We start from the raw sequence: 21,454 nt of genomic DNA on the forward strand, positions 1-21,454 counted from the left end.
TTTTCATGTGAAGTTTGTGTGCGCTTTGTCACAAACTGAACACATCAGAACAACACACATCCATCTTCAACAGGGAAAAGTTCGTCTTTTTTACAATAAATCTCTTGACTCAGTTCTTCAATGCAGAAATCTGTGGATTTCTAAAACTGAAAAAAGTTAAGCTAAGAGATGCTGAGGACGTTGTGTTTACACCAGCGTCCAGAGCTGTGTCCACACCTGTGTCCACACCTGTGTCCACACCTTTGTCCCAATGTGCGTCTACAACTTTTTTACACCTGTGTCAACATCTGTTCACAGATCTCTTTCCACATCATTTTCCACCTATTTCTACACCGGTTTCTACAGCTGCTTCCACTACACATGTGTCCACACCTGTTGGCACACCTGTATCCACAAATGTTACTATAGCTGTTTCTACACCTGTATTCACACCTGTATCCACAAATGTTACTATAGCTGTTTCTACACCTGTATTCACACCTGTATCCACTCATTGGTCCACACCTGTTGGCACACCTGGTTCCTGTTTGTGTCCACACCTGGTGCCCCTCATCCCCAAGATGGTAGATTTTTACCTGAGCCTGACAGGAACTTCCATGTGGTCCTGGGGGTCTTATGGGGGGGTCTACATTTGTTAGCCGTAGTTCAGCAGTGAGTCGTGTCAGAATCAGAAGCAGTTCCAGGTATAGTTTCTCAAAGGAACGTCACTTCTGGTTTCTGTGGAATATTAATCACAAAAACCACAGAATGCTTCTTTCTTTTCTGCTTCCTCTTCCTGTCCTTTCCTCCTCACTTCCTCTCCTCGCCGTGGCTCTTTGTCAGAGTCCATCTTCATTTCTGCTTCGCTTCATTTATCTTTTCGCTCTTCTTCTGCAGATTTCATTTGATTTTGGAGTGAAGTGGAACATTAACTCTCCTGTTTTCATTTCTATTCATAAGAACATAAAAGCGCTCCTCTATCTCTGTTTGCGTCTCCCTCTCTATCTGTTTAGCTCATCGTTCTTTCTGTCACATACTTTCCAAGTCCCATTAATCTCCGCGCTCGTGCGCTCAAATGCACACCGATGCTTTCGGGGCTTCAGCAGACCTGCAGAAGCCCCGATCAGAACCAGAACCCCCCAAACAGACACCCTTAAACTAAACCCTCACAGAGAGAGAGAGGGCTGGAGTCCCCACAACACCAGCAACAACACAACACAAACACACAAGCTCCTCACGCTGTGATTTCCCACGATGCTTTGGGGTAAAAACAGTGGAGCCATTCATCACCGAGGAAGAAATTTAGAGAGATGTCGGACACGCACGCTGACACGCAAACACACACAGATCCGACGGAGCTCTGGAGGTTTCTGCCAGCGCTCCGCTCGCTTCCACTTTCTTCAGAGATTAGAATATTCCGAGTCAAACAGCTGGAGTTTGTTTGGGAAACTTCTGGAAATCGGGCCACCTGGCAATCAAGATGTTTCGGAGGGAGAGAAGTGTCAGAGCGAACATGCAGGCTCACCTGTGGGAGAGCTCCTGCTCATCATCCGCCGTCCTTCTGGGCCGTCACACGCAACATCAAAGCTCTTTGTTCTTAATAATTAAGTCGGTGAAGAAGCAGAACGGCTCTGTTGGTGAGGAGAGCAGAAATCTGCAGATGGAGGTCGACTTTCAGACGGAGAACGTCTCAGTTCAGATCTTCAACCTGAAGCCTTCTCATTCAAAATGCTGCTTTATCTTCACATCCTCACTCCTCATATATGGACGTGTGGTTCGGGACCCCTCTGTGCCACTCGGGCGTCCCTAGCTCGTCCTTTGGCTATTCTTATTAAATCAAAGGCCCCAAACCCTCGGGACGCGATACTAGACACTGGTTTAGGGTACCGGTCCACATCCCGAGGGTTGGGGACCCCTGATAAGCAAACACACTTAACTCGTCCCATATTGACGATTGGTCAAAGACCGTCCTGATGTTTCGGGTCTCTCCAACTCGTCCTTTTTTGACATGCTGGCTGTTCGTAAAATCAAGGGTCCACAAGCCCTCAGGATGCGGTATCAGATGCGGTACCGGACGCAGACTGGTCCTTGGGACGCATCCAGTACCGCTACCCTAACCCAGTACTGGTACCCTAATCCTAACCCCGTACCAGTTCACATCCGATACTGTGTCTGGTACCACATCTGGTACCAGGCGCGGACTGCTACCGTGTCTGTTTCTATATCTGGTACTGGGTCCGGTGCCTGGTTAAGGTACCGATGCGCTCCATCCCACAGTACTGGACCGTTCTGGTTCATGGCCTGGAGGTCGGGAACCCCAATTTAATAGGAACAGCCAGCATATCAAAAAACGACGAGTTGGGAACACCGAAACGTCAAAAAGTGACCGCATTCGATCAGCATCTACGGCCCGGTACCACGTAGTCCATGCCCCCTCCACGTCCCGATCCATGCGTCCATATATGACGAGCTGGGAGTGAGAATGTGTCTTTAACTACGTATCCCATAATTCTTTACAGTCAGAGGAAAGTAATAGAAGAAAACCAAGAAGTGGATAGACGCTATGTCCGAATCCCCTCCCTATTCACTAACTTTATAGTGCGGGACAATCTCGTGACCTGGATTTAATCATAATTGAGACAACAATATTTTTTAACAAATATGAAGTGACCAATTTCCAGAAGTCAAAACCTAATAAATATAAACATTTAACAAAATCTATGGATGAATCCACTGTTATCTGATGATGAAAACTTGAATGCTTCAGAAAAAAAAATGAAATAATTTTTCTTCACATGAAAAATCGTTCAAACGCAGTGCATTGTGGTCTATATTCGCTAATCTAGTGAGCGTCAATGCACACTGGTTTATTGCAAAGAATTCTGGAAATGCCAAACACAGTACTATATAGTTAGTAGTGAAGGTATTCGGACACAACCTGAGTGACTCCGCCCCCTGGTCATTTCAAACAGGAAGTGGCTCCAAGACGCCAAAATCCCACAGACTTCCATATAGAACTAAACAGCTGTTCTATTGGTCAGAATAACCATTCTTGCTCTGATACTTTTTTAACATCTTCTTGATAAAATACCAAAAGTAGGCGGAGCCTGTTGGTCGCCACGTCCAGAAATTTTGACAAATTTTTCGCTTTCAAGTGGTAGGGGAGTGGTTGTCATAGAAACAGCGATCCAGACGAACTTCGACCAATCACTGCTGACTGGTATCATCTGGTTCCAACATGGCGGCGTTCGTATGGTGAAAAAAATGGCGGCTGAATTGATTTGGTTGCAGAAGGAAGTGAACCGTTCTCTATGGACGACATCCCTCTGACTCGGTGACGGATCAAAGCGGATGAATGACAGTCAGAGGTGTTTGTATTCTTTAGTTTTCTAAACGTCTGTCCGGTGGATGAATATTAAAAACAGAACATAAAAAGATTTTGATATATTCTGACCTCTGTTTAATGACCATCTCCTGAGCAGAGTTCCATGTTTACTTCTCCATCATTTGGTAAACAAGCCGAGTCTCCGACATGTTTGTCCCAGCGATGTCATCAGCGCGGCGCGGCTGTGTCTGCGGCGTCCTGCACTCTGCAGCCATAATAGGACTGTTCAGGTGAGTCGCTGGGAGTAATTTGGTGTTTTGCAGCGACACGACTACACCTATCCGTGTCCTGTTTGTTTCCACAGCTGGGACTGTGATGCCCTGTTTATTTGCATATAGAGTGGGAAGTGGGATCTCATCACAGGTGGCCACTAGAGACGAACATGGAGATGCATTTTAATGCCAGCTGTCTGGCTGCGGCTGGATCAGCTGAGCTGCATTTTAATGTCTGCCGGAGCACAAAGACGCTCTGAGCTCCTGAGGACGCTTTCACACGGAAATCTGGACCGTCAACAGGAAGCTGGGCCACAACAGGAAGCTGGGCCACAACAGGAAGCTGGGCCACAACACGCTCTGCAAAGGAATTGTTGGGTTTTATATTAACGACATTTCTCCACATTTAGAATTTTGAAAAACAGTTTTTAGCATTTCATTAATCTATCTTATGTCACACTGACTTTATTAGGTTTTTGGATTTATTTGAATTGCTTTTTAACCCAGTTTTTGTTGGCAATCATAGCGTAGATACCAACCATTTATCAACTGGTTTCCCAAGTTTCCATTCTTGGAATAACCGCAGCCCCGGTTCACACTGCATCCGGTCCGGTCTCCAGCCTCTCCGGCGCTCCGTATCCTTTTAACATTTTTGCTGGACGCCGGAGCACTTTTTTGTGAAGTCGGGGCTATTAGAGATCTGAGCCTGAAATCATGCGAGCGAGTGTAAAGTGGTACATTTTACAGAATCAAACCTATTTCTCGCTGTACTCTGTTTTCACCGTGTTGTAAACATTACGTCATTGTGACAATATTAATTATGATTATATAATACATGTAACACAGTCACATGTACATTTACACCTATAGAAGACAAAAGTATTAAAAAGTTCCGTACTTCCACATCGTATGAAGAAAAAGAAGTGCTGTGAATATATGAGGGTTTGTTTACTCATATTTCCTATTTGAACGGCGAGTTATCGCGTGGATCTACGTGAGTTCGGAGTCTCACAGAATCTGTGGCTGCAGGAGGACCACAGACATCCGTAGCTAATGTGAGTCATCTGCTGTAGCTAGACCACTTCGTCGGAACCGGTGCTGGACCGGATGCATCTGAGCCCGGAGTAACTCTTCAACCATTTACCAAATTACTGTAACCAGTTCAGAAGTGGAGGAAAGGAGCTTCAGAATCAGTTGGAGTCATGTCAAACCGTTCACACAGATTATAAAGTGATCAGACGATATTCATGAATAGACGGATTCATTTAGATGAATATGTGAGATTACAAAATGACATGTTTCCTTTAACAGCTTGTGGAATTGGACTTGTTTGTAGTCGTCATGTTTTTGTGCGTTCTGTTTGAGGTTCTTTTCGAGTGACTGACCTCAACCAGTGGAGTAAATGTAACTTATAACCAATCACAAAGCTAAGATGTTTCTGAGGTTTATGGGGAAGAAAAAGTCCAGATCTGCTAGCAAAGCTCAACGTAGTTTAACACACATGATCTATGTGAGGATCTTCAATCGGCCGTTCAGTCAAGTGACGTACTTCAAGGCGAGGATGATGATTGGCTGTTGGTATTTTTACATTTACTATAATTTGTTTTTGATGGCCATTTATCTACCAGCACGACCTTCATGATCGCCTGGTTGATCCGACACTTTCTCAGGTTGTCATATACTGACGTTTGGTTTAGGACCCTCTGCATCAAAAACTGAAGTTTTGGGTGTCCAAAACTCGTCGTTTGTACATGTGCTGGCTTAAATTGCGGGTCCCCAACCTCCGGGCCGGGACCGGTCCAGTACTGGGTTAGGGTACTGGTGTGTTCTGTGTCCCAGTTAGTACCCTAACCCAGTACTGGTACTCTAACTCAGTACTGGTACCAGTTCACATCAGGTATCGCATCTGGCCCCAGTTCATGTTGAGTACTGCATCTGGTACTATGTCCGTTATCGCGTCAGTACCGGGTTAGGGTACCAGTACCGGCCGTGTCCAGAGGATTTAACAGCCAGCACATCAAAAAACGTCAAGTTTGGGAGACCCAAAACGTCGAAAAATGAACGCCGAAGGGTCTTTAACCAAACGTCAATATGTGACGAGTTGGGAATGTGTTGTTTGATCACACCGCTGGTTGTAAATGGTTAAACTGTCATTCAGTCCATCCTTTCAGATTTGGGTTTAACCTAAACGGATCACTGCTTTATTCCAAATATTTCACATTTTCTCTCTGCTACACCTAGCAGTCGGCTCTGCTCTGCTGCTGGGGGTGTTCCAGCTTCGTATCACCTTTCCAGAGATGCTATCTGTGCTGAGCTGAGGAGGCTGCGCCCTGGAAAGTCCGCGGGCCCTGATCGGCTGCTACCGCGCGTCCTTAAGGCGTGCGCATCGGAGCTGGCCGGACCCCTCGAGGTTCTGTTCAATCAGAGCCTTCGGACAGGTCAGGTGCCTGTCCTGTGGAAAACCTCGTGCCTGGTCCCAGTTCCAAAGGTGGGGAAACCAGCCGGTGTCGGGGACCATCGACCTGTGGCTCTGACATCGGTGGCTATGAAGACGATGGAGAGGCTGGTATTGCGACTGCTTAAGCCACAAATACAGCCGGCTCTGGATCCGCTGCAGTTCGCTTACCAGAAGAACATCGGGGTGGAGGACGCGGTGCTGTACATGCTCCACACAGTACAATCTTTTTTAGACCACCCTGGTCGCTATGTACGGATCATGTTTTTTGATTTTACTAGCGCTTTTAACACCATTCAGCCTCTGATTTTAAGCAAGAAGTTGAGAGAACTGAGTGTGGACTCTGTTTTCATTTCCTGGTTGGAAAGCTATCTTACACAGAGACCTCAGTTCGTGCGGTTGGGAAGCACTGTATCAGAGACTGTTTTAACCAACGTTGGAGCACCTCAGGGAACAGTGCTTTCACCCTTCTTGTTCACTGTTTACACGGCAGACTTTGCACACCGGTCCTCCTCATGCCACTTACAAAAATACTCTGATGACACAGCGGTGGTGGCATGTGTGAAGGACGGTGATGAGGCGGAGTACAGAAAGGTCATCTCTGATTTTGTTCACTGGAGCAAACAAAATGGACTCCTTTTAAACGCAGCCAAGACTAAAGAGATGATCCTGGATTTCAGCCGGAAGAACAGAACACATCAGCCTATAGTGATCGACAATAGCACTATAGAAACCGTTACAGCTTTTAAATACCTTGGAGTTCACCTGGACAATAAACTGGACTGGTCTGCACAGGCAAATGCCTCTTTTAAAAGGGGTCAAGGTAGACTCTTCTTTTTAAGACGGCTCAAAGCTTTTAATGTCTGTGACAGGATTTTACGCATCTTTTATCAGTCCGTTGTTGCCAGCACAGTTTTTTATGCCGTGGTCTGTTGGGGAAACAGCGCCACGGCAAGGGACAAGGATCGCCTCCAAAAACTGCTGGACAGGTGTGCACGGGTGGTGGGTGATGGGGTTCTGTCCGTGGAGGCTGTGGTGGAGGACAGAACCGGGAGGATGTTGGAGGCTATTTTAAAGAACAGTTTTCACCCACTCCACACAACCCTGGCCTCTCAGAAAAGCAGCCGCAGCGAGAGGTTCATCTCCCTGCGCTGCCGGACTGAGAGGTTCAAGAGGTCTTTCATCCCGTCTGCTCTGAGGTTGCATAACAGGCTGTGCTGATGTGTTTTTAATTGTTTTTAATTGTTTTTAATTTTTTTTTATTTTGTTTCTTATGGCGCTCTTTATTTATTTATTTATGTACTACCCTGGCTTTTTATTACTCTTATCGTTTTTATTATTCCTTTGTCATTGTGTGCATGACTGTCGTTTTTTATGGGGCTACCAGGCAAGAGAATTTCCCTTGGTTGGGATTAATAAAGTATCTATTGATTGATTGATTGATTGATGTCTTTAGAGTTTGTGGTTGGTGGACGACGAACGCTGATGGTTTTTATGAGCACTTGTTCTTTAACTCTAAGAATAAATAGAAATCAAGGTTCACTTTTTTAATATCATCCAATCAAAAATCACGACAAACCAACGCAGTGTAAACAGGATTTGGACCAAACCGTTTCTGCAACTGAACTCGTCTTTCAGGCGTTGGATCCGAACCACCGTCTTCCTCCTCATCCTCTTTGTTGTCATAAACACCTTTTTTTTTACATAAACAATTCCCAATGACACTTCTGCATTTTAAACATCACACTCCAATCATTTACAGCTCAGATGGTCCATGTTGTGTGCTTTGTGACCGTAAACCCAATTTCCCTGACTGGACAATTATTTGTTCAGAATGCATCAACTAATCAACGTAATTAAGAAATAATTAGCTTTTCACATCACTGGTGATTGTGTCTGACTCATCATCATGAAGTTTACATCAATCCTCATCAGAATTATTTTAATTAGAATTTTAATCAAGAGTTTTAATGTCCTCATTGTCACCACTGCTGCTACCATCACACACACTCTCACACACACACACACAAACATCACAGGACACACAATGTACAGAAGCAGGCAGGCCCATTAATTGGTATATGGCTCGCTTATTAACACGAAAGCTGGATCCAGACAGAGGAAAGAATCCTGGACGGAAGTTCGGATGTTTTCTTTGCTCAGAGGTTCTGGAGCCATAAATGCATCTGGACTTTGGAGGCACTTCTGTGTCCACCTTCAATTATATTTCCGTTTGCAACTCCATGAACGGTCCAAACCAGAAATCCATCGATCGGAGGAGTTTGTCATCCACTGGGATCAGCAAATCCACTCAGTCACATTCAAGAACCCGTCGTATATTCCTCGTTTAATGAGCTCCGTAAAGTCAGTCGTCTTTATAATCCAAAGTCTAGTAAAGGTAATCCGAGCTTTGAGCTGATAGATCTCCCACAGACGGCTCCACCATGTGACTTCTTAAACATGCTGTGAAAGTCCACTGTTAGCTTTTGTCGTCATGGGATTGATCCCGCATAGAAAGCCACATCATCTGCGTAAAACATCACAACAAATATGTCAGTCGGCCGGTTTCTGTGAGCCAAGCGGCGCGTTCTGTCCCCCAGCTGAGGCTGATGTAGCTCAAGAGATTTCTGATTCAGAGACATTTGTTTTTGGTCTTTACATTTAATTAGACTATTTACTCAGATTATGTGAGATTAATGTTTTTTATAGGAGTTGGGAAACAAAAAATCGTAGATTTACACAAAAATGATATAAAATCAACAAATTAAAAGGAAAATAAACATAAAAAGTTTCAGTTATTAACCACCAGAGGGTTTAATTTGGACTATTTCCATAAAAAATAAACAATAATTTTGGTATAAATCAGATTTCTTTGTGTATCAGAATAGTTAACTTTCTAGTTTGGGTTCTTTTAAGGAACGTAGGAAGTTTTAATGTCTAGTTTGTCAATTCGTGTTCATTTCCACATCTGTCATGTTAAATTGTTTTGCGACAGCCGCCGTCCTTTCATTCCCGTTTTGTTGTTGCCTTTAAAAGCCGCGGCGGCTCTGCTCGTTAACGTTCCCGCTCTTCAAAGACTATTATTCCTCCACATGTGAAGCTTGTTTTGGTGTTGAGCTAAAATGTTGGAGCTTCAATCAGCTTTCAGACATGAAGGACTTTCTGACGCATCTCCAGGCTGCCCATGTTTTCCGAGCCGCCGGACGTTTTTGATCGTGACGGAATCAAAGTTTCTCTTTAAACTCAAACGGAGGCAGCTGGAATGGTGCGAGGAGTTAATGAGTCTTAATGAATTTCAGAGCGCCGTGAACAAAGCAGTCCACGCGGCGTTAATTACAGCTCTTGTTAAGTGATCAACACGCCGGGAAATCTGTCCTGAATGTTCAAGTGAGGTAAAAACAAGAAGGTCTGACTTCAAATGCTTTGTGTTTTGGACAGATGTGAGGAAACAAATCCTAAAAAATGCTTAATTACTGGATGGAGTGTGAATAATGGAATAACATGTTAATGGGCTGGAAGGAGGTTAATTAAAATTGATCAACTCTTAATTTTTTATAGACAAACAGCCAAATTTGAAGTGGCTTGTGTTGTTGCAAGTCAACAATTTGGAATAGAATCAGATCAAAAATGATTTTTCTATGCAGAAAAAGGAGCCAAATAAATGTAACTTTAGCCTAAAGACATTTAGGTTCATTAATGAAACAACCTTCACTTCAATCTGAAAAAATAAAAACATTGAACTTTGAACGAGAAACTTGTCTTTTGAGATTAAAGCTGTTTTTACAGTCATCTGAATCTGAGACAAGTTTTAGTAAAATATTCACATAATTCTTCTCATATTACCTTAAAACTTTACAAAGAAGTCTGTTTGAATAAAACTATATTTTTTATATTTGTGCACATATCTATTTAAATATTTCTTCATCTCTCTGTGATTAAAAAACATTCATATAGAAACTAAAAGTAAATGAGATGATTTCATTTGTTATTCTTCAAACTTTTTTGTATCTTTTAAATACAAAAAACAATATCTTTCTGTGTTTGTTTGTCAAAAAATTAAATTTTTATTTGACCATTAGAAACAGCTATTGACATAAATAAAAACAGACTGACGTGTGAAAAGCAGCTATTTTTAGGTGAAACTGAAAAGGATTCAAAAGGTGTTAAAACTGTTTTCACTCTCAATCGCCTTTCTTCTTAAAATCTGATGAAGTTCTTTCCTTTTTATGTCACCGCAGTAAATTTTCTAATGAGAAATCATGAAGAAGGCGGAGCTTTACACGTCCAGAAGAGTTTATGGGACTTTGAGGTGAAAGGCAACAAAATTCAACGGCGATTCTCACTTTCAGAGAACCATTTAAAATAAAAACACTATTTATTCAAACATTATGGAGTTGGAGAATTTGGTGGAAAACACACTCGAGCTAACTCTATTATCCTTTCAAAAACATTCATAGGAAGTGCTAGCTTACTAATATTAGTTAGTTTCTCTTAGCTAGCTAACTTTAGCTAAAATGTTCTTGAAACATGACACCAAAAAAAAAACAACGTTGAGTCATTCACAGGTACTAGTGAGAACTCTTTAAAACTGCAGAAAGGAATTGTGCTAATTTGCTTTTGCTAGCTAACTTCAGCTTAAGAATCCTCAAAACGAGATCAAGAAATTTAGAAAAAAACATTGAGGTGATGAATGTTTAGTATTTATAAAAAATCTGTGCTAGTTTGCTAAAATTAGCTAGCTTTCTTTCACCAGCTAACTTCAGCTAAAGAATTCTTAAAAGATTAGTAAGAAGTTTAGAGGTCATTCATGTCTCACGATCATAAAAATGCTGGTGGTGATCATGTAGAATTGAAGGTGATTCATTTGTGAAAGTTGTTGAGCACTTTTAAAAACAGCAGAGGGATTGTGCTAGTTTGCTAACATTAGCTAGTTTTCACTAACTAATCTTAGCTTACAAATTCTTAAAACATGAGCAAGAAATTTAGCAAAAAACATTGAGGTAATTCATGTTTAAAATTCATTAAAATACTAAGTTGTGATCGTACGTATTTGAGTGTGATTTATTTGCAAAAGTACTCTTGAGTACTCTTAAAAGCCGCAGAGAAGGAATGTGCTAGTTTGCTAACGTTAGCTAGCTAGCTTTCACTAGCTAACTTTAACGTAAAAACTCTTAAAACATCGGCAGTAAATGTAGAGAAAACGTCGAGGTAATTCATGTTTAGCATTCTTAAAAATGCTAAGTTGTGATCACGTGTTGTTAAGTGCGATTTCTTTGTGAAAGTAATGTTTAGCATTCTTAAAAACTGCAGAGAGGGATTGTGCTAGTTAGCTAGCTAACTTTAGCTCAGGAATTCTCAAAACAATGAGCAAAAACTATTGAGGTAAGTCACGTTTAGCACTAAAAAAGTGCTAAGTTGCGATCATCTGTAACTGAATGTGATTTATTAGTGAAGTTGAGCACTCTCAGAGAGCGATTAAGCTAGCTCGCTAAATCACAGCTTTACTTTTTCTCGGCACAGAAACCAGTTTGACCACATCAGCCGCATCCTGAGGAAAAGTCCCGCCTCACTCAAGACTCGAAAGGTTGAAACTGAATTTGAAAAAGGGGGAAACAATCCACAAAACCAGCTGATGAACCGTTAAAGCCTTTTTCCCGCCTTTTTTTCCTGTCGCGTCTGAAGGCTAGCATTAGCATTAGCTAGCTCAGCAGTCGGTTCGCAGTCCGGCGAGCGGCCGAGTGTTATCCAAGGCTCGGAGGTTTGCGTAGCCACTGGTAGAACTGCCGCCGGTGAAGGCGGTGCCAGCGCACGTTGCCCTCAACGATCTCGAGCGCCCGTGGCAACGCAGGCCCCGCCCCAACGCCACTGGACTGGATAAACTCTTTCAGCTGAAGAAATACAGAGGGGATGTGTGGGAGTAATGATGGAGGGAGGAAAGATGGAGGGGAGAGAAGACAACTTAGACCAAAAAGGTTTTCTAAGGTAAGATATTTGATAAGTTTATTAAAAAATGATGAAATTATAACCAACAGCAATTTAGCCACAACACATTTGCTTAAAGCCTAATTGGTTGCATAGGGGATCTGATTTACGGTAAAATAAAGTGGAAAACGAATAGCTTGTAACTCCTCAAAGAAAGTTTCCAGCGTATGCAGTAAGATGAATTCACCCTCTTTTTATATATATATAAATGATTGAATTAATTTAAAAGTTTCTTGTTTAAAGTGGGACCAAAAAAGAAACTGAAAGTGGTTTTTCCTTGACAGATTCAGTGGAGCGAAAGAGAAAATCCACGGCTTCCACTGACTTTAACTCAGTTCAAATTAACCCAACACTCTAACTATTTTCTCCATCCCTCCGTCTTCCCTCCATTCTGCCTTTGACTCTCATCACTTAAAGCCTTTAATTTGTTCATACTTCCTTCCTCCTTGTTTAGAATGAGAGCATTCGAAGATTGATCTGAAAGGAGAAGTCAGTCTTTCTGGTTGTTGCACTTTGTGTGTTCAAGCATCAGTAATGGTTTTTCTGTGAAACATGAAGCTCTGTACAGGCTGTCTGTGTTTCGTCTGAACAGGAAAAGCTATAAAAAGAGTCAAGAATGAGATTTTCTTTAATAAAAATGTTTGATTAACAGCTGTTCTTGGTTGGGTGGTAATTTCATCTAAAACTAGATTTATAGCATTACCTGCGATAATGCTAGTGTGAATGCTGTAAGCTGAATGTGTCTGCTGAAGATGCTAGTTCAGATAGCCGAAAATGCTGAAGCCTGAAGCTTGCTAAAATTCTAGCTAAATGCCAATTCAGAAAAAAAAGAGAAATGCCTAATTTTGCCTAAAAGCTAGCATACTGTTTACATTTTAGCTAAATTCTAAATTAGCCTAAAAAATGGAAAACTTTTCTAAATGAGCTAAAACAGCTAGCATAATGCTAAAACATTAGCATAACTTCGAATTATCCTTAAAAACAAAAACTGAAAAAAAAGTCTAATTTTGCCAAAACAGCCTGAATAACAGTAAAATATTTGCTAAACTCTAAACTGTTCTAAAAAAAAAAATAACTAGAAAAAATTTCTAATTTTGCCAAAATTGCTAGCATAATGCCAAAATATATTAGCTAAACTCCAAATTAGCCTAAAACATTCGGAAAATGTCTAATTTTGCCAATATTTCAGGAAAGTGCAAACATTTTTAGCTTAACTCCAAATTAGCCTAAAGAACTGGAAAAATGTCTGAATTAGCTAAAACAGCTAGCATAATGCTAAAATATTAGCTAAACTCCAAATTACCCTAGAAAATCCTGCAGTTTGAAGATTTTGAAGTGTGAATTGCGTCTTTAGCTAAAACTATGCAGAAGTTCATAAGATCCAAAGTGCATAAAAGTTTAGGAAGTATTTCACCAAATTCTCATTCATTTCCTATGGGACATATTTTGTTCAATATTTAAAAACTATAAAGTTCATGAATACCAAAAGTATAAGCAGTAATGTCCTGGATGAGCTGAATGTTTTGATCCAAAGATTGCTGACATTGCTGAAAGCAAAGCTGTAAAGCATTCACACAAATCAAAATATGGACACTTTAACTAGTTTAGGGTTTGCATTTATATATAGTTAACTTCTCAGACTGATGTCTAAAGATGTTTCCAAGGTTACGAGTGAAAACCCTTTGGAAGATGCCAACACTAAACTCAGGAGGGTGTTCTGGTGCCTTTACCTCGTACAGTTCCTTCTCCGTGTTGAGGAACTCCGTCACTCCGCCGATGAGCTTGGAGTTCATGAACAGAGCTTCTCCGTATCTGAACAGATGAGGAGTTTAAGTCACGACGTTTCTTTAAAGACAAAACCCTCGGCGGCGGTTCGGGTCTCACCGAGCGTTCAGGATGTCCCACTTCTCCCTGAAGTACTTCCAGGCCAGGTTTCGACCCTGAGGGTTCCTGCCCACATGGATGATGACGTCGATCACATCCTGCTCCGGGACCAGGTCTGAACTCAGGGAGAGGTTGAGTAACCTGGGATGAGACGGTAGATTGAGGTCACCACCACTCTCTGGAAGCTTCCTCATTAGACGGTTGAGGAATCGACTCAATGATTTTTCAAAGATCGTCTCAGATCACGTGTTATGATACGTTCACTTGTTAACTGCTGTTTGAGCGACCACTTCCAATGAAAGTCTACATGAAAACCCTTAGACCCGCGTTCTAAACTCTAGTGTCTCCAGGGTTAGTTTTCCATCTTCTTCCACTCATCTGGACCGGGCCGTGGGGCCAGCAGTCTAAGCAAAGATGCCCAGCCTACAAATTCTGTCCATAAAGACTATGAACAGAACCGGTGATACAGGGCAGCCCTGCTGGAGTCCAACATGCACCAGGAACAGGTCTGACTTCCTGGTGGCTACGAGAACCAAGCTCCTGCTCTGATCATACAGAGACCAGACAGCCCTCAGTAATGCTCCCCGGACCCTGTACTCCCAGAGCGCCCTCCACAGGACACCACGGGGAACTGTAGAGGTGGTCCAAGCCACACTGTTGTTCCTGGTTCTGAGGTTCGACTATCAGAGGAACTATCTTAGCTTTGTTGTCAGAAACCCCAGAGGAGAGTTTGTCTCAGACAGGGAAAACTATCAAAAACACTGACAGTAATCAGATTACTCCCAGCTGCGGGTGACTGTGATTAAATCAAATCTTTCTCTAGGCTGAGAGCTTCACGCTTTCCTGTACGCTCAGTTTCATTTCTGCTCTCTCCTCTGGCCTGGTGTGCGAGCTGCCCATGATTCCCTGTTTCATTAAAGTCCTAAATCAATTTTCTTCTTTTTGGAATTCCCCGTGAGCAGGAAGCGGTTCCGGTGTGACCAATCAGCCGCGTTGATTTGTGTGTTTGTGCAGACCGGCGTTTGAACACGCAGTTCTGCCTCCACTGCTGCAGAACCGTTTACAATGTCTGAAAATCGATCTGTGCACACACACATGCACACCCCACATGCACACCCCACATGCACACACACACACACAGCTACAGGCACTGCGGGTTGGTTTTATGCACTTGTGAGGCGCAGAGCGAACTTTCATCACACCTTTTATTCAGGCTGCTCCCTTTTTGTCAAAAGGCCACAAAAATCAATTTGCAGACTTGAACCTTGCTAAATCATTTAGGGGGGGGGCACAAAAACCACCTAAAGGAGTATTTTATGATCAGCGTTGAGTTACAGTTACTTTATGATCCAGCAGAGATTCACTCTGTTATTGTTAACATGAAACCTCTTTAAACTAACAGGAGAATTTACACATTTTCTGCATAAACAGATCGATAACTGATGTTTTTATTGGACGCTTGACAGCTTCAGACTCACAGATGTTTCTAGAAATCTCTTTTCTGTTTGGAAGCACAGAGAGAAACAAAGGAATCGTCTGTTTCTGACCAACACGGCGTTCTGAAGAACCAGGCGCTTGAAGCGAGTCGCTGTCTGAACACGTTCATCGCTGTCAGCTGTTAGCGTCTGGGCGTAACGCGGATTCATCAGAAATACAATTTAGAATTTGTTGATTTGTTCTTCTGGTGGAAAAGTATCCAATCATTTGCTAATTCTTGGGTCAGACCAGCTGACCTCAGATGGATCATCTCGGTGAGCCAAGTTGTGGATGAGAACTGGACTGAATGTGACGTCATCCAAAGGAAATCGTAGTAAGAAATCATTTTACATTTCTGAGTATTTCTCCTTTTAAATCAATCAAACTGTCTTGGACAGACTCTGTTTGAATGAATGATCTTCTTTCCATCAACAGCTCTGCTGCACATGCACTAAACCCTCATCTGTTCCTAGTGTCTAGTTCAGGTTCTGGAGAAGAGAAGATGGTATCTTCACATTGACTGCAGTCAAATGAGCCGCCGTTCACATTTCTGTGGATTTTTTGTGTGAGTTTCATCCAATACTTACAAATACATCATCACAGGAGGACTTTAAGTCACTTAGAAACAGTCTGGTCGTCATTTTTAACTCTAAGATAACTTTTATCTCTCATGTTAAACAGGTGATTTAACTGTTTTTATCATCTTAGACATTTGCTAGGATCCGCCCATTCCTGCTAGCTTCCTGTATAAATGTGCTGTGTCAATAAAGATTGATGATTGAACCGCCCTCAGCAATCAGGAGGGAGATTGTTAGAAGGCCACACCCCTTGAGAAAGACTAAACAAAATCTGTCAAACGTTTGGAGCGATGGGCCAGCAGGCTCCACCTACTTCACTGAGGCGTCTGATTGGCCAGTTTAAACTTGAATTACTGTTTATTTCTCTATGCAACTTTGGCTGCTTGGAGCCTGTGGCACTTCCTGTTTGTAGCGCCAGTTCTCAGACACAGTGGATGGATGTGGTGGGCGGAGCCTCTGATACCTGTTCAGGAGGAAGGTGTTGTCCGAGCACGTCAGCGCCTCCAGCAGGATCTTCTTCTCAGAAACGGCGTTTGTGGAGTGAAACTTCATCCAGATGAACTCCCACACGTCCTCGTCCATCAGGCTGACCCCGGTGCAGTAGACGATGTCCCGGATGTTCGGGGGGATCCTGCGGTGGGGGGGGGGACACCGTGAGTTCCCGTTCCCCACAATTAGTGACAGAAAGAACGGCGATGCGGCTCAGGATTAAGCAAGAGCTCAGGAAACGCTGGAGGAAGTTGGACTGGCAGCTGCGCAGACGCACCACAGCTCTGTCTCAGCTGCGTCTGCCGTCTGCCAAGACAAACAAAGATCTGCCAGCAAGAACAACAAATGCCTCCGAACTGGAATCTAAATGGAAAATCTGGCTAAACTGGCAGAAGATCCTTCACCTCCAGTGGCTTCATGTAAATATTAACAAGGCTGCCGTCTGCCAGAGAGCTTCTACGAGGAGAAGCAGCAGAATGACGAGTTCTGCTGCAGAAAAACAGAAACATTTTCACACTGTAACCCAGATGCTGAAATAATGAAGGTTATTGATCCTCTCCTGTTTGCATTGAAAAGCTGCAGCTCTGTCCTTGCAGAGGCTTCACAGCTTCAGTGTGAACAAGATGGTTTTTTTTTTTTACTTTTTTATTTATATGTTTATTTTATTTTATTATTTTTGTATTATGTTTGTTCTCCATGTATTTAGTTTTGTATTTTTTTATTATTATTAGTTTTTCATTTATTTTGTTTATTTTTAAAAATAAATATTTTTTTGCTCTTTAAAATGTATATATATTTATTTTTTACTTTATTATAATTTTTTATAATAATAAATAATAACCATTTTGAAATGGTTATTATGAGCAATAGAGTGACTGAATAACAGCTGTTTATTTCTCCGTCGAAGTTTTGAACACCAGGGGGGCGGAGTCACTCAGTCCACTCCTCATATACAGTCAATGGTTGATTCATGTCCATAAAGATCAAATTTGATTAGCTGCTTTATTATTCACTAAAACGTGTTTAATATTCTGGATTGTTCACTAAAACACAAACATATCAAAAAAGTGATATATAAACCTGTGACTCCTCCCCTTTTTAGTTGTTTCCACAGTGGGTTCAGATGAACCGAATCCCTTTACAGAATTTTCTGCTTAAAAAGCGACCACATCGAGGTCCGCTGGCGATTTTGTCGTTCCGCTTCACTTCCTGTTCCAGCAGGCGAACCATCAGCAGAACCTGATTACCGTCATGTATGACCAGACCCCCCCTTCAGCGGCGTGCAGTGATCTCTGCTGGCGGTGACTAAACCCTGAATGGGTGCTGCTGGATGTTTGATGATAGCAGATTCTTCACTTCAAAGGAAGGCGACGCGGCGTCGGCGCTCCGCTGAGGTTGATGTTGGAGTCCTGCGTCTGCATGTATGCATGAGAGTGCATTTAACCTGACAAGTCTTTGTACACGGCCCTGATAGTTTATTTATCGTGAAAACATTATCCGCTCGCTGCTTTCTGCACACGCTTCATTTTTCATCACATCTACAGTTGCTGCTGGTATTTCTAAAAGTAATCCTGTGTTTCTGTTGCTGCAGAACCCTCCAGATGGCTCACATCCCATTAATTAACACACTGGCTGTGAGTCGCAGTGTGTGTAGAATGTTTTTGTGTCCCCGAGCCGTTCCTCGGGAAATATCCGCTCCCTCGCCGGCGTCAGACTCTGACAGGATAAGTGCATCTCCACCGTCTGCTCGTCCGGCCGTCGGTCCGTCTGTCTGTCTGCCGCTCTGAATCTTTTAAACTCACTCCGTCAAACGGATGAAACATTCAACGAGCTGCGGTTAAGAGTCTGGGAAAAGGTCGTCCGACGAGCTGCTGCAGGAACGCCGCCTCCTCGCCACTTTTCCCCCACAGATGATTGAAATGTAACGAGCAGAGGCAGCTGCAAGTTCACAACTCTTAAAGGCATTATGGAGAGACTCAAAGTGCTGAGCGGCGGTCCTGTCCATGCATTATGAGCCGTGTCAGCGTTGTTATAGCGGAGTCCGACTCCAGAGACCTCCGCTCACAAATGTAAATAAACACGGCCTCCTGAGCGCTTCGGGCTGCTGGGAAGGGACGTTTAGTTTCTCCTGTTTGTACCTGAAAGCTGCAGAACGTCAGAAGAACTGAACAGGTGGAGCGGCGGGAATTAAAAAGACTTTCAGATCAGTGACGACAGAATAAGTGCTGCAGAGATCAGAACCACCAACAGCTGCTCCAAAACCTGTTAAAGACTCACAGCCAGGAAAACTGTGTTCAACATGTTCTTGTATGGCACATGTGTCAAAGCCAAGGCCCGGGGGCCGGATACGGCCCTCCGGATCATTTTTTTATTGTTATTAATGAACCGGTGTTATCTTCCACTTAATTTTAACATAACATATTTTTTAGTCCGGTAGGAGGCGCTGTAAACCACCTGCACCCGGCGGACAGGAATGTGACGCTGGGCTCTTCTGTGTTTTGTTCAGTAATCTGATTACTAGCAGGTTGTCTGATCTGATCTGACATGCAAATACAGTTCAGCGCCGCTTATTTACACTTTTTTCTTTGCGGTTTCACGTATCCGTTTACTTTCTTCAGTCACGTGACTCCTCTGGTTTGTCACAAAAACTCTGACAACTCACGACTCTTATATGAAACTTTTGCGTCCGAAGGGCTGCGGGAATTTCCCAAGAGGGGAGCAGAGATGAAGTGCACACCGGACCGCCGGCTACACACACACAGTGAGCCGAAAGGCTGGTCCCACCAGCTCCTGAATTTCTAACAACTGAACAGTGAGCGCCTGCATGGAGAAATAGGATCAGCTGACTCAGAAGCAGCTCAAAAATATCCTGATAATCGCGGTGGATGATTATCATCTGGAGCAGGTGTTTATTATGGATGAAACCAGTTAATTCAGGAAGAAGATGTCCTCCTGCACTTATCTGATGAAGAAGGAAGCACACACTCCTGATTTGAAGCCACAGAGACACAGGGTGACAGTCCTCATGGAAAGTACGCAGTTTATAGTTCTGGATTTAAAAAAAAACGAATTATGATGAGTGATACTCCAGTGCTCTTTAATAAATGCTGTACAGATGATCAGAAAGGTTTTCGACCGTGGAGATGGGGTGAGAAGGGGGGGCTTCTCCACATTTGTGGATGTCTTCAGTCTCTAACCCTCGCAAGTAGAACAAAAAAGACCGGTGGTTCTGCCAGAAAACGTGAAATAGTGAGAAGTCTAAAGTTAAGTTGAATAGGCTACAAGATCAGCCAAAATGTTCACTACTGAGAGTAAACTCACTCAGATCTACTTCAAATGTTTTCCAGAAGTTCTGCTATATCAGCTGACAGCAATAATTCACTAGTGAAAAGTCACATTCTTGTTTTCCCAGGTCTTTGTTCAATTGCTACACAGCAGTAAACAGGCATCTTGACCTTTCCAATATGGCCTCCAACTTTGCAACAGGCTAGCATAGCGACTCTAGCCTGTATATAACTTATTGGTGTAAACAGGCAGCTTCCCCAACGAGGAGGGGAAGTGGGGGCGGGGTTGCTCCACACCAACAGTCCCACCCACAACTCAGAAGTGATTTTCTAAAGTCCTGCCGCTCTGCAGAAACTATGTCCTAAAAAACGGCACTACCATAATTAAAATACTTTTAGATCAGTTCTGACTGGATCCTGTTAAAAATATCGGCGTGTTCTGCTGTTTCATCCGCCAAACGCCACACGGCTGACGTGACCGCGGGTTTGGGGGAGTGTCCTCGGTGCGTTTGATTACATTGTGTTCAGACGGTGGAGCAGGAGAATACTAAAGACATTCACCAAAAGGAGGGCTCGTAAACATGACTAATTTGACTCAAATATTTACTAGCCCTCTAACTTTAACTCACTAAAGAGGAGAAATGTTTACAACTGGCCAGAGTTCGTTTCAGACCCTTCAAAACAAAATGCGAATGATAACCAGCTATAAATATTTTATTCGTGTAACATAGAAATCTGTGTATGCTGGGAATAAAGCTAAATTGCAATATTTGGGTTTATAAACAAAAAGTGTTTATTTGGCTGCACGGTTGTCCTAATCTAAGGATGAAGATAAAACCCACGAATGCAGAAACATGCAGAGGAGTTAGAGTGAAGTTTATCTCTTTGCGGATGACACTACTGTGTTTCTGTGATATGAAAGCATAATGAAGGTACTTTCATGCTGTTTATTCTGCCATACATAAGGTTGGAGATTAAAAACAGAGATGCGTTTAACCAATTGAATGACTTTAAATCGGTTAGTGTGAACTCTCATCAGATGGTGGTTTAAACCTCTGCTTCCTCCCTGCAGCGACTCCACTTCCTGTTGTGGGTCTGTACAGGAGGATCCTTTGAACGGCAGACGTGACGCCGTCCTTCAGATCAGAAGCTAATCTCTTTGTCACATTTCAGCGGCTGCAGTTTTCCATTCTGAACACAAACATCAATGCGGCGAGGAGTTATCATCTCTAAAGTTGTGTGTGGATTGGGGAGGGCGGGGTCACTCCAGCAGATGCTTTTAATTAACGCATAGTTCTGAGGGGGCTGTAATTAATACTCAGACATGGTCAGGAAAATCCCAAACAGAGGATCTGCAAACGGGATTAGAATCCCTGAATAGAGCGTGACGTGTTAATGTGGCCTCTGGAGAGATTAACTCGGCTCCGCTCTGCGTTTGTTCGGGGAACTTTCCTCGGTGGGAACGTTTCATGTCTGCCTTCATATTCATGAAACTATTTTGGTTCTCGCTGCTCGCTGGTTTCAATCCTCAATGCTCCACGAGTTTCAGCATTTCAGTGAATAACCATTCAAGGGGGCGGAGCCTGTTTGATTGGTCTGTTTGAAAATAAAAGAAATAAAAATCTGGAGTTGGAGTAGACTGTATAGTTGTGGGTTCAAATCAACAGTCAGGTGACACCAAAGACTAAAAATGAGGCCAAAGCCCCGCCCCCTTGACCTGTTGAATTGGG

General features: G+C 42.9%; 1 protein-coding gene across 10 annotated transcripts in view; it reads right to left on the minus strand.

Moving 5' to 3' along the window:
* The window catches only part of LOC112152862 (thyrotropin-releasing hormone-degrading ectoenzyme), a 225,333-nt gene that overhangs the window by 32,181 nt on the left and 171,698 nt on the right, over positions 1–21,454 (minus strand). For 4 of the 10 annotated variants that reach the window (XR_004947204.1, XR_002920404.2, XM_024282721.2 and 1 more), the window contains exons 17-19: positions 16,415–16,582; positions 13,898–14,038; positions 13,744–13,825 (exon numbers count right to left, since the gene is read on the minus strand). Coding sequence is in view for 7 of the 10 variants with exons in the window: in XM_024282721.2 (XP_024138489.1) it covers positions 13,744–13,825; positions 13,898–14,038; positions 16,415–16,582 (391 nt within the window). In the remaining 3 variants the exon portion in view is untranslated. Of the gene's footprint in view, positions 1–1,504; positions 1,611–3,743; positions 3,937–11,452; positions 11,920–11,975; positions 12,612–13,743; positions 13,826–13,897; positions 14,039–16,414; positions 16,583–21,454 lie in introns of those variants that run through there. The other 6 variants (XM_024282675.2, XM_024282730.1, XR_002920403.2 and 3 more) reach the window with 5 other exon arrangements.

This window comes from Oryzias melastigma, linkage group LG23 (assembly GCF_002922805.2).
Source record: "Oryzias melastigma strain HK-1 linkage group LG23, ASM292280v2, whole genome shotgun sequence".
In the NCBI taxonomy this organism is placed as follows: domain Eukaryota; kingdom Metazoa; phylum Chordata; class Actinopteri; order Beloniformes; family Adrianichthyidae; genus Oryzias; species Oryzias melastigma.